The sequence below is a fragment of the Chelonoidis abingdonii genome, chromosome 2 (assembly GCF_003597395.2).
Source record: "Chelonoidis abingdonii isolate Lonesome George chromosome 2, CheloAbing_2.0, whole genome shotgun sequence".
Lineage (NCBI taxonomy): Eukaryota > Metazoa > Chordata > Testudines > Testudinidae > Chelonoidis > Chelonoidis abingdonii.
In genome coordinates, this window is record NC_133770.1 from 108,393,011 (window position 1) to 108,406,572 (window position 13,562).

At 41.3% G+C, this 13,562-nt stretch overlaps 1 protein-coding gene across 1 annotated transcript in view; it reads left to right on the top strand.

The window, feature by feature from the left end:
- Window positions 1–13,562, top strand: part of ABCA13 (ATP binding cassette subfamily A member 13) — a 284,724-nt gene that overhangs the window by 257,231 nt on the left and 13,931 nt on the right. The window contains 2 exon segments of the mRNA XM_032792446.2: window positions 574–677; window positions 3,811–3,903. Of these exon segments, the coding sequence (XP_032648337.1) occupies window positions 574–677; window positions 3,811–3,903 (197 nt within the window).

Genomic DNA, 13,562 nt, shown 5'->3' on the forward strand with positions numbered 1-13,562 from the left:
CAATCTCTGCAGCTGCACTTCCTATCCCACAGAAGCCCTCCATGACTGTTCCAGGAGATTTAGTTTCCACAGCTTTTGGAAGTGTGGGACTATGAATCGGACCGGCTGGGGTGACGTTGTTTTCCCTCAAACCCTGAGGGATATTATGGAGCAAGGCAATGCTATCTGCGTCAGTATGTAGTCACATGGTTCCCCCCTCCACAGATTGGAATGCCCTTTGAAGGAAAGCATGGCATAGAGAACCTGGGAGTAGGAAGCTGTGCTTCCATAGAGCACTGAGGAGCCATGTGTGATTGTGCAGGGGAGACAGCATGGAGATATAGGACCTCTAATTTGTTGGCCCATGCCTCTGACAGATCCACAAGTTCTAGGCAGGAAGAAGCAGCAAACACTGCACCCCCACCACACTTCACCCTGACAAAACAGAAACTTTACTAATCCTAAGTCAGAGACCTCCCTTGCCCTGCATGTAAATAGACCATGTGAGGAGCATCTGGCCCTAATTGCATCATCATCAAATTCTTTCTTTCCCTTCTCTACTCCCATTGTTAACTGATGCATTTGTTTCTGTAGGATGAGCCTAGTTCTGGAATGGATCCCTGTTCCAAGCGATACCTCTGGAAAGCCATCACGAAGGAAGTTCAGGATGGCTGTGCTGCAGTGCTCACGTCCCACAGGTGCAAAATTATCACATTGGCTAACATCCTCTCTTTGTCTAATCACTTGCTCTAATTGAGTTCTGAGGCACACGCCTCTGAAAGAGAGAAGTCGATATTTATGTTCAGGATGAAAAGTGCTAAGGTCTCTTGCTCTATTATGGCAGTTCCTTCTCATCCATGAAATCTGAATTTGCCTAAATTCTGGTGTTAAGGACTACATTATGGCTTGATAGGTATTCTGAGATAGGGAAGAGATAATGACCTTTCCACTTGCCTTGCTCTCCCCATTCAAGGATCAACCACTACTACAATCCCTTTGTTCCCTGAGGTACTAGGGATATTCCTTTTAAACCTCTCCCAACACCATCCTCCAAGGAACTACCCATCACCAAAGGGGACAAGGAGGAGAGGTCCATGGCCATTTCTCTTCTCTGGACTGACCAGAGTTGGTGGTTGGCATCAGAGCGGGGAAGCATGCTGCCCTAACTTAAAGGATGTTCCAGTCTCAGGTTTTAAATTCAACCACAGCTGTCCAGAGTAGAGTACAGGTAAATATTTTCAAATGCACAGGGCTGGAGCCCCAGGCACCCCCTCAGTGCTGAAGCCCCAGACCTCAGGGCTTCGGGAAATACTATATGAAAACTTAAACCCTGTCTATCCTACACCACCTATCTGCACTTCCGGTACTGGAAATGACTATACTCTCCTGGGATGCGGTGGTTCTTCACGATCACTAACATGGCTCTAAATGTCTCATGAATCCTCCCTAATATGCTCTCTATTTTGTCAGTTTAATGGAGAAGGCATTGAAACTGTTTTGTAGCATCTATGGTAACTTGAATAAATTGCGTGTTCCCTGCAGGGCACACTACATAGTAAGTATAATTATATATAAATGGCTTAAAGTGAGGGAGCAATCTGATTCGCTGATAGAAATCTCTATCTGTGTAATTATGAAAGAATGCCTAGAAGGGGCAGAACTAATTAATCAAAACACTGAACTAATGTTTTGATCAAATTAAATCCTGAATTAGTAAATGAATCAATAAAATGCCACAACAGAAGATTTGTTAGATATTTTAAATGAAAGTTGCTTCAGATGTATTCAGGGCATTTTCTCTCTGTGAATGTTCAATGTTTGAGGCTCACAGAAAAATGAATTTAAAAGTTGTTTTGGTATTCATGGAAACCGAATCCTTAAATTCAGATACGTGAATGTTTGTATCCAAATTGCGAGACTGTTCATCCAGCTAGGGAACAAAAACATGTGATTTTAAGTAAACAGTCACCGATAAACAGCACAGCTTGATTTTCAAACCACAGAGTAAAACCATCATTTTCAAATAACAAATAAACTGAGAGTAATAGTGATCAGCTCAAAGATATGTTGTGAGCAGGAAAAGAAAATAAACTCCTCAAAAAAATTATTGATAATCATTCATTCAGCTCCATGAATGAATGTTTTTTTAAGATAGAGTAGTAAAAATTAACAATGGTAATGTACATGGATTTCAATTCTAATTAATAGCACATTGCTGTGACCGGTTGCATGTGGGCACGATTTGATATTGGAGGCCAGATTTTCAAAGGACCTCTTAAATGGGAAATGCATTTGTGTTTGTAAATGCATTTTTTTGTGCATCAGCAAGTATATGTATAAAATATATGGGTCCTTTTTAAGGGGCCCTCTTAAAATTTAGTCTCTGAAGTTAATGGGCTTAAATTTTGGAGAGTACCTCTATTCTTGGAGGTTGTATTAATGGTTCCCATAGGGCTGGATTGTGGTATTTAACCACTATCCCGTCTGAGGGCAGTGTCAGTTGGCATCACCCCAGAGGTAGCATTGGGAGGCATTGTACTGCAAAGAGAATGCCTCTTGGAGCTGCTACCCCGTTTGTGCTGTGGGGACAGCTATCTGCAAACCACCTTTAAAGGGCTGTAACATACTCCCCACATGTAACAGAGGCAGAGCTATGGTCTACCTAATCCCTATCTGTCCCTGACGCAGTGCCCCCTTCTGAATGAGCTGCTCTAACAGGAGTACTTCAACGGTGCTTTCCCAAGTGCAATGGCTGTAATTCTGGTCTGCCCATACGTGGGCCAAACAAGGGTAGGGACTGAGTCCTACCTCCCCTACCCTACATGGCTATGTGAAGTCAGGGCCATGGTGAACTGCAGGTACATCGAACTACCTGTGCGTGCACACACATTACCAGGCATCTTACTCATGAGTCTGTGTGTCAGTGGTCAATTGCAGCTACCTTTATTCCCAAGTGCAGAATTATGCTTGCACAAATGGAATATCAGTTGAGGCTCCACTGAAAACCAGACTCTGTCACATATCCCCATTGGATGCTGGTTTTGGAAATGTACCATTGTAGTGAACTATTACGTGAAATTTATTACTGTTGCCACAGCTTACTTAATTTCTCTATGCTCTGCAAGGATTATTCAATTCCATATGAGGGTAGTGCATTTGTTCTCAGATTTGTAAGTCCCGGTAATTCATTATTATTTGAAGCATTAAAATACAGCATGGTGCATCTTTTAGAACTTTGGTGCTATATCCTAAATACATTTCTGTGTGGGTCATTTTGTGGTCTCTACTCTGTCACCCATAATAATACTAAGTAGTATTTCACTTCACAAGGGCTAGTACGATTCAAAACAAGCAGTGTACTTTTACCACGCTTCCCTGTCAAACGTTCCAACCCTAATTTGGAGTGACCTCCACTACGCATGTTAGAGAACATTGAGCTGATAGCCCAGTCCTTAGCATCTCTGCTGAGAGTGCAAATAAGGTAGTTAATTAGTGCCTGTATAGCCCAGTCCTTAGCATCTCTGCTGAGAGTGCAAATAAGGTAGTTAATTAGTGCCTGTAGTAGTATGGCTTTTGTAACATGGCCAAAATTATCCACTTAGAAACAGACTGAAAACATGAATTCATCTGTATGGGACTCCACCAGCTGTCATATAGTAATAACTTTTGGTCTCTACTGATTAGTGATGCATTTGAACCATTGACCTAGAAGTGAAAGGTTCTGTATCCCATCTTCTCTGCCATCCAGACTTCTTCAAATTTTAATTAAAGTTTGTCATAAATAACTTTCATCTTTCCTAATTATTGTTCTTTTCACCATCTTTCCTTTAGCATGGAAGAGTGTGAAGCCCTCTGTACTCGGCTTGCTATTATGGTCGATGGCAGTTTCAAGTGTCTTGGTTCTCCCCAGCATATTAAAAAGAGGTATTATATGTTGCCATCTAACCTACTGCTGCTAAATTCAGGCAGAGATTTAGCTAGACATTTTAATAGTGCCAATAGGATATAAATACTTACAACTGCAGACAATTTCCCCTTTCCTGCCATTACTGAAGTTAAAAGAGAAGCATTTAAGATGTCTAAGCAAACTAAATGGATGCATGACATTACTGAAATACTTCATAATCTGCACTGGTATTTGAAAGACAAAAAACTGTATCTAAATCAAGTTCCTACTGCACCCAACCTGAGAAATGGATTGTGTGCAATTTGACATTTTGCTGGATTCATAAAATAAGCCTTATGTTCATCGCATCGCTCTCTGCTCATAGAAATAAGCATGTACCAGAACAGTAGCCACTAAAGAAATGCTTTCTCGCTGCTCAGATTAGCTATCCCTCTTGCCTAGTACCTTCTTAAGCTGACTTCAGTGGTAATTGTATATCCTCAGAATCAGACTCTCTATTTATAAATAATAACGTTCCTCTTTTCCTTTTCATGGACTGAGCACTCTCAATTCTGCTTTGTCTGTGCTCTGAAGTCAAACATAATCTATGTAAGTGGGTATGTTTTAAAGAGGACAGGTGCACATTACCAACAGGAAAAAAGGGCAAGAAGCAGTGGGTTAAACTTCAGCTTTTAAAACTTAGATTAAATGTTAGAATAAACTTTATGGGTCAGTTTCTCATCTGGAGTAAATCAACATAACTCCATTGGAGTCAGTGACGCTATGGTAATTTACACCAGCTGAGCATCTGTCATGATAACATGATAATCATGTTATTAAATGATAAGGACATTTAATAACAACAAGCTCTAAAGGGAATTTTTGGGATCACAATCCCTGGAGATATCTAAGTATAAAATAGATATGCATCATACTGGTAATTGGGGGCAATGAGAACTAGGCAGGGGAATAAACTAGGTGACACACCGGAAGTTCCTCCCAATCCTAATGATTTCAGGACACTCACAAATCAACAGCTGCTTTCCATTTCTCCAAAACAGGATTCCAGCAGAACATATTCTCAAAAGAGAGAGTGTCTGACACAAATTCATAGTCACTATTCTTGTAAAATTAATTATTTTTAAGTGGAAAAACAGCACACCAGGCATATTTTACATTATCAGCAGATTTGCATTCCTTCTATTTGCCATGTCAGTTCTTTCAATAATTGAATCTTAATCGCATGCCTGTGGGTTTTTGTGATATGTGTCCTGGTTCTCAATATCATTGAGGCATCTGTAGTGAGCCCATAGTTAAAGCTGCACTGAGATTTTCACATAAAGAAGATTAAAATCTCTTTAGTTCAATGATTGAATTTAGTCTCCAAAATTTACCACAGATCTATTGATCGAGAGATCTATTGATCTTTCTACATCCTTTTTTTGGGAGGGAGTAAGGGGGGAAAAGAGAGTCACTAACTTTTCCAGAGGAATCAGTGAATATCATCCAGTTCTGAAAATTGGCTCCAACAGTCTCACTTTTGTTTTTAGCTTCCTGTAGCTAAGCCACCACCGTCACATCACCATTAACTTAGAACCTCACACACAAACATCCAGTAAAATGACATGTTCAGCAAAGTAAAAATGAAATGCAATAGAAGTTCCCCTTTTCCATCTTAACACTTGGGATATACCCAAAGGGAAGCCAATGAGAATTTCAGTATCCTTCATGAACTTCCACTCACTGCAGCTTTCTTGCTGTCCAGCCTCACCCCTTGGTTTCCCAGCTCCACTCCATGCAAACATCCCCAGCCATCTCCTGATTCCAGGTTCCTTTATTCCATTGTGTGGTCGCCTTGCTAACATCCCAGGTTCCCATAGACCAGATACGGTGTGCTGGAGTGAAGCTCCTCTCTATTTCACAGCTCACTGATTGATTGATTGATTTGAGTTTAGTTTCCAAATATATATCACAATTACCCTCCAGAGGACTATTACATTTTGATGGAAAAAAATAGTTACTAACTTTCCCAGAGAAATCAATTCAGACCATTCTGCATTGAAATTTAGCTGTTGCAGTTTTTACTTACTCCCTGCTCAACACTACTGCTATGCTCACCCACATTGGATATTCACAGTATCCACCAGCACTGTAACACTTTGTACAAACAGAAACAAAAAGAAAAAGAAAAGTAACTCTACCCCTTACATACGCGCACGCACACACACACACAATTAATTTTCAGTTAAGGTGACTCAAGTGAAGAAATTTAGTAAAACTCAGTGTAATGACTTAAGGCAATATTAACATCTAGATGAACTTGATTTAACCTGTTCTACAGCCCAAACACAATTGCAGACTTTCTCCTGTCTACAACAAAATTCCTTTTCCACTTCCAACTGAAATGCACAACCTTAACTCTGACTTCCGCATGATTAATATATGCTATTGATAGATTATGCCTTGACTTGAAAAGGCTGCTGTTGTTATCACACTGAGACTGGAGTAAAGATTGTATGCTTGAGTGTGACTTTGAGGAATTTGATAAGTACATTGTGTGTGGTTGTATCCTGGAGGTGAAAACGTGTTTGTAGCAGAGGTGAGGAATCCCATTCTATTTGAGTGGTAGAGTGGTAGAGATGCTTAGTCATAATATTAATGGTTTTGCTAGGTGATTGATTATGTTGAAAGGGAATGCATGTAAACCACATAAATTGTAAATTAAGAATGATTTTTGTGTGTGTTGGTTACACTGGTGACACTTTTTTTATTTATAGTTTATTTTAAAGTGAGAATTCTGCTGAAAGGAAATTCATGTAAACCATATTAATAGTATATTAGAACATAAAAATGGCCATAGTGGGTCAGACCCATGGTCCATCCAGCCCGGTATCCTGTCTTTTGACAGTGGACAGTGCCAGATGCTTCAGAGGGAATGAACAGAACAGGTCAACATACTGAGTGATCCATCCCCTGTCATCGAGTCCCAGCTTCTGACAGCCAGAGGCTTAGGGACACCTAGAACATGGGGTTGCCTTCCTGACTATCTTGGCTAATATCCTGTGATGGACTTATCCTCCATGAATTTATCTAATCTTTTTTTGAACCTAGTTATACTTTTGGCCTTCACAACACATCCTGGCAATGAGTTCCACAGGTCAACTGTGCATGGTGAAGAAATGCTTCCTTATGTTTGTTTTAAACCTGCCGCCTACTAATTTAATTGATGACCCCTGGTTCTTTTGTTATGTCAACAGGTGAATATTATTCACTTTCACCACACCGTTCATGATTTTATAGACATCTATCCTATCCCTTCTTGTCTCTTTTCTAATATGAACAGTCCCAGTCTTTCTAATATCTCCTCATATAGAAGCTGTTCCAAACTCCTAATATTTTTTTGTTTTCCTTCTCTGCACCTTTTCTAATTCTAATATATCTTTTCTCAGTGGGGACAACCTGAACTGCATGCAATATTCAAGGTGTGGGAGTACCATTAATTTATATAGTGGTATTATGATATTTTCTGCCTTATTATCTATTCTTTTCCTAATGGTTCTTAACATCTGTCAGCTTTTTGACCGCAGCTGCACTTTGAGCAAGTGTTTTCAAAGAACTATCCACAGTGACTCCAAGATCTCTTTCTTGATTGGTAACAGCTAATTTAGACGCCATCATTTTATATGTGTAGTTGGGATTATGTTTTCCAGTGTGCATTACTTTGCATTTATCAACACTTAATTTCATCTGCCATTTTGTTGCCCAGTCACCCAGTTTTGTGAGATCACTTTTTAACTCCTCACAGTCTGCTTTGGACTTAACTATCTTGAGTAATTTTGTATCATCTTCAAATTTTGCCATCTCCCTGCTTACCCCCTTTTTCATATCATTTATGATGATGTTGAACAGTGATGGTTCCAGTACAGACCCTTGGAGCACCCTGCTATTTACCTATCTCCACTGAGAAAACTGATATTTTTTCCTATCCTTTGTTTCCTATCTTTTAATCAGTTACTGATCTGTGAAAGGACCTTCCCTCTTATCTCATGACTGCTTACTTTGCTTAAGAGCCTTTGATGAGGGGCCTTGTCAAAGGCTTTCATTAACATTTAATTTCATTATATTAAATTAGTTTGTCATTCAACATTAACGGAGGTATTTTATGTTTGTGGTACTGATGCTATGCATATTTTTATATTTTCAATTTGTTTTTAACCAATTTTTTACCCGTGTTAATCTTCCTAGAAATTATATAGAAAAAATATTCCCAAATCACTTGTAGCTGTAGTGGTCCAACTGACAGTTGAGTGTAACAAATAAATCTGACTGAATATTGTGTCAGGATCTGAATCAAACCTTTGTCATTGGTTCATTTCAATTTAAAAGCCAGACGTTTTGGTGACTAGCATAATTTTGTAACACTTCCTTGGAACCTTATTTTAACACACTAAAATGAGGCAATGCTATATCATAGTAGAACCCAGTAGGAGACATATTTTTAGTATACTTAAGACAGTATTATTATGTCTTGAGGTTTTACCCCTACATAAATATAGAAACTCAAACTCCATACTGAAATGTTTTTTCTAGACTCGAATAATTTCTACTGCTGTTTTTCTGTTTTCTCTATTCTCCCTTCCTGTTTTCCTTCTTCCCTATTCTCAGCCAATATATACACTGTTCACCCAGGGTCCAAGTTACGCTTGCAGGTAGTCCATCTCCTGTTCAGATTTGGGACCATTTGTGAGACTATATTTATCTATGTTGACAAAGGTTTAAAATATCTCAAAATGCTTCCCACTACTAAAGTTATTGTCCAGTTCCTTTAGAGCAGAGATCAGCAACCCTTGACATGCGGCCCATCAGGGAAATCTGATGGCAGGCCGGGACAGTTTGTTTACCTCCAGTGTCAACAGATTTGGCCGATCTCAGCTCCCACTTGCTGCGGTTTGCCGTTCAAGGCCAGTGGAGGCAATGGGAAGTGATGGCCAACACATCCTTTGGCCCGTACCGCTTCCCACAGCCCCCATTGGCCTGGAACAGCAAACCGCGGCCAGTGGGAGCTGCGATCAGCCAAACCTGCGGCGCTGCAGGTAAACAAAGTGTTCAGGCCTGCCTGGACTTCCCTGATGGGCCGCGTGCCAAAGGTTGTCGATCCCTGCTTTAAAGGAAATCTTACTGCAGCTGGTAAATTTCTAAATAATGCCCCAAAGGCATTCTTACTTGAAAAGAGTGAGCTTAGAGGTGAGCTAGAAACTTAGTTCCAGCTATGGCTTGCAGAAGCTACATTCTTTAGTAGATGGGGCTGCTAAAACCTAATTTCAGTTGACTCCTGCCAAATAAGTCAATTACTCTAAATCGTGAATGGATTACATTTCTACGCTCTCCTCAGCATCCTCCATTATATTTTATGTTTTTCAGAAAATTGCACAGAAGGATTTTTATGTTTTATACAACTGGCCAATCCCCTAGGAACAATATTTTGAATATCTTCCTTCATTCTGGGTCCATCTGGACAGATTCTCGCAGTGAAATACCCATACCCGTTTTTCAAGTGCTGGATGCACATCAAGTCAGTGCATAAATAAAATCAGCAAGCCAGCTGATTAAATTGCCCAACAACTAATCCATTTGTTATGGCAGAGCTGCAGTGAAAATGTGTTGCCAAACTAGTTACACTTTACCATTTAAAAAATTAGGTTGATGAGGAAGATTTTCGTCTTTCTTTCTAATATACTTTTGAATTTCTTAGAGTGAAAGGAGAGGTTTGAATTTAAAAATCTCATGAATATTCCAGCACTGAGTGGAAGCAGTCACAATACTGAAGGATCGTGGTATTTATTAGGTAATAAAGTCTCAATGTGTTTATTAGAAGTCATAAAACATGCAGTTAATGTCATGGCATAATGCCATTTTATACCTGTTATCTTGAATAATCAAAATATTTTGGCATTTGACAAACCTGTTATTGTCACTGAGTGTGCAGGCATATATGTATACTATATTTATCCCAATATATTCCCAATTAAGAGTTAAGGTTAAAAGCAGCTTTCTGTGGAGTCCGGCTAGCACACCCTGAAAAGAAACATTTTCATTACAAATATTATATATTTTTAAAAATTCCGAAACATTAGAAGTCTGGGAATGAGTCCTATCTATTTATATTTATACATATTAAACACCAAATTTTACCTTAAAAGAACATGATTAAGTTGCAAACTCAAGTACAAGAAAGTTAGGAAATGCCAGAACTAAAGTTGCCTCAGCACTGAATGAGGGACCAGTCCTGTTAAAGACTTTAGCATAATGCATTTGAAAGAGGGCCCTATTAAGGTTGCATAGGCACCTTTATTTCTGACATTTCCTGACTTTTGTATGCTTGGCCTTGCAACCTTAATTATATTATTTTAATATTTTTTGTGTGTCCTAGGTTTGTTAGCTTTTTTTTTTTTTTTTTTTTTTTTTAAGCTAACTGAAGAAAAAAGAAATTCAATCATCTGGCATCAAATTGATGTCTACATTAGGTCATCAGTAGGTTTGGAACCTTTAAATCCACTGTACAGACTTCTACAGATGAGCTAATGAAATAATTGATAGTGGTAGGCCGCCATCCTCTATGTAAACAAGCACTAGAGGGGATGGGTGTCATAGACATTGGCTGACAGCTGAGGAATCATGAAGCTCAGGAATCTTGGTTTTCATTCCAGGTTCTGTGATCTGGTGGGCACAGACTCTTGTATTCATTCTCTCCAACTATGACCTCTTCTGTCCCATCTGATACAATCTGTCCATGTCCCAGTCCTAGCTCTTCCCTGCCCAACTCCTCTTCCTAGTCCCATTCCCCTTGCCTCTCCAGTTCCAACCTCCACTCCTCAGGCTTTTCATCTTAGCCCTGGTCTTCTTGCCCAGCAAGTTCTAATCAGATCCCTCCAGACACCCTACACCAAACAATCACAGTCTCCTCTTCTCATCTGATCGGTCTCATTCTACCCTAAGGCATGTCCCCCAGCTCATATTCCCATTCCCTCTTGCTTCCAAAAGCTCCTTATCTAATTTGTGCTTCCCTTGCCTCGCCCCTTCTTCCAGCCTCTCTGCCAAGATTACCCGTACTCCCCCCTCACTCTGGCTCCTCTTCATATCTGTTTCCTTCATTTCAGTCTGCTGCCCTACTGGGTCTCAGATGCCAGTCTGCCCCTGCCTCTTCTTCCAAACATCAGAGGGGTAGCCGTGTTAGTCTGAATATGTAAAAGCAGCAGAGAATCCTGTGGCACCTTATAGACTAACAGACGTTTTGGATCATGAGCTTTCGTGGGTGAATACCCCACTATCGTCAGATGAATGTAGTGGAAATTTCCAGGGCAGGTATATATAGCTAGCAAGCAAGCTAGAGATAACGAGGTTAGTTCAATCAGGGAGGATGAGGCCCTATTCTAGCAGTTGAGCTGTGAAAACCAAGAGAGGTTTTGGTAACTGTTCGGTAGTTGGCAAGCCATTCAACAGTCTTTGTTCAACCCCTGAGCTGATGGTGTCAAATTGCAGATGAATTGAAGCTCAGCAGTTTCTCTTGAGTCTGTCCTGAAGTTTTTTTGCTGCAGCGATGGCCACCTTTAAGTCTGCGATAGTGTGGCCAGGGAGGTTGAAATGCTGTCCTACAGGTTTTGTATATTGCCATTCCTAATATCTGATTTGTGTCCATTTATCCTTTTCCGTAGAGACTGTCCAGTTTGGCCGATGTACATAGCAGAGGCATTGCTGGCATATGATGGCGTATATTACATTGGTGGAACGTGCTGGTGAATGAACTGGTGATGGTGTGGCTGAATCTGGTTAGGTCCTGTGATGGTGTCGCCGGTGTAGATATGGGGCAGAGTTGGCATCGGGGTTTGTTGCATGGATTGGTTCCTGAGCTAGAGCTACTATGGTGCGGTGTGCAGTTCTGCTGAGAATACGTTTCAGGTTGGCAGGTTGTCTGTGGCAAGGATTGGCCTGCCACCCAAAGGCCTGTGAAAGTGTTGGATCATTGTCCAGGATGGTTGTAGATCCCTGATGATGCGTTGGAGGGGTTAACGGGGGCTGTATGTGATGCGCCAGTGGAGTCCTGTTGTTTCTTTCTTGGGTTTGTCTTGCAGTAGGAGGTTCTGGTACACGTCTGGCTCTGTTGATCTGTTTCCTTATTTCTGTCAGGTATTGTAGTTTTGAGAATGCTTGGTGGAGATTTTGTAGGTGCTGGTCTCTGTCTGGGGGGTTGAGCAGATGCGGTTGTATTCAGTGCATGGTTGTAGACAATGGATCGTGTGATGTGCCCGGGATGGAAGCTGGAGGCATGAAGGTTAGGCATATGCGGTTGGAAGGTTTTCGATATAGGATGGTGTTAATGTGACATCACTTATTTGCACCGTGGTGTCTAGAAAAGTGGACCTCCCGTGTAGATTGGTCCAGGCTGAGGTTGATGGTGGGGTGGAAGCTGTTTGAAATCGTGGTGGATATTTTTCCAGAGTCTCCTCCCACGGGTCCAGATGAAGAAGATGTCATCAATGTAACGTAGGTATGAGAAAGGGGCGTGAGTGGACGAGAGCTGAAGAAGCGTTGTTCCAGGTCAGCCATAAAATATTGGCATATGTGGGGCCATGCGGGTGCCCATAGCAGTGCCACTGATCTGGAGATATATATTGTCATCAAATTTGAAAATAGTTGTGTGTGAGTATAAAGGCACAGAGCTCAGCAGCCAGTTGTGCTGTGGCATCATCAGGGATACTGTTCGACAGCTTGTATTCCATCTGTGTGTGGGATGTTTGTGGTAGAGAGCCTCTACATCCATGGTGGCTAGGATGGTGTTCTGGGAGGTGACCAATGCATTGTAGTTTCCTCAGGAAATCATGGTGTCACGGAGATAGCCTGGGAGTGCTGGTGGCATAGGGTCTGAGCAGAGAGTCCAACATATCCAGACAGTCCTTCATGAAGTGCCAATGCCCGAGATGATGGGCGTCAGGATTTCCAGGTTTGTGGATCTTGGTAGTAGATAGAATAAGCCTGGTCAGGGCTCTAAGGGTATGTTGATTTGTTCTGGTGTTAGTGAAGGGAGTGTCCTGAGTAGATGGTGCAGTTCTTAGTGATTCCTCAGTGGATCTGAGGGAAGTGGCCTGTAGAATTTGGTATGGAGAAGTTGTCTAACAGCCTCCTTTTGGTAGTCAGACCTGTTCATGATGACAACAGCACTCCTCTATTCAGCCTCTTTTTGATGATAATGTCAGGGTGGTTTCTGAGGCTGTGGATGGCATTGCGTTCTGCACGACTTAGGTTATGAGGCAAGCGATGTTGTTTTCCACGATCTCTGCCTGTGCACGTCGGTGGAAGCATTCAATATATAGGTCCAGACTGTCATTTCGACCTCAGGAGGAGTCCATGTGGAGTTCTCTTCTTGTGCTGTTGGTGGAAGGGTACCTTTGTATCAGTGCACTGTTCAGTGTTATCCTGGAAGTATTCTTGAGTCGGAGACGGCAAAGTAGGCTTCCAGATCACCACAGAACTGTATCATGTTGCTGGGGGTGGCAGGCAGAAAGAGAGTCCCCGAGCTAGGATAGACTTTCTTCTGGGCTGAGTGTGTAGTTGGATAGATTGACGATATTGCTGGGTGGGTTAGGGGTACCACATATTTGTGGCCCCTGTGTCAGGCAGGAGTTTAGACAGCTTACAGTCC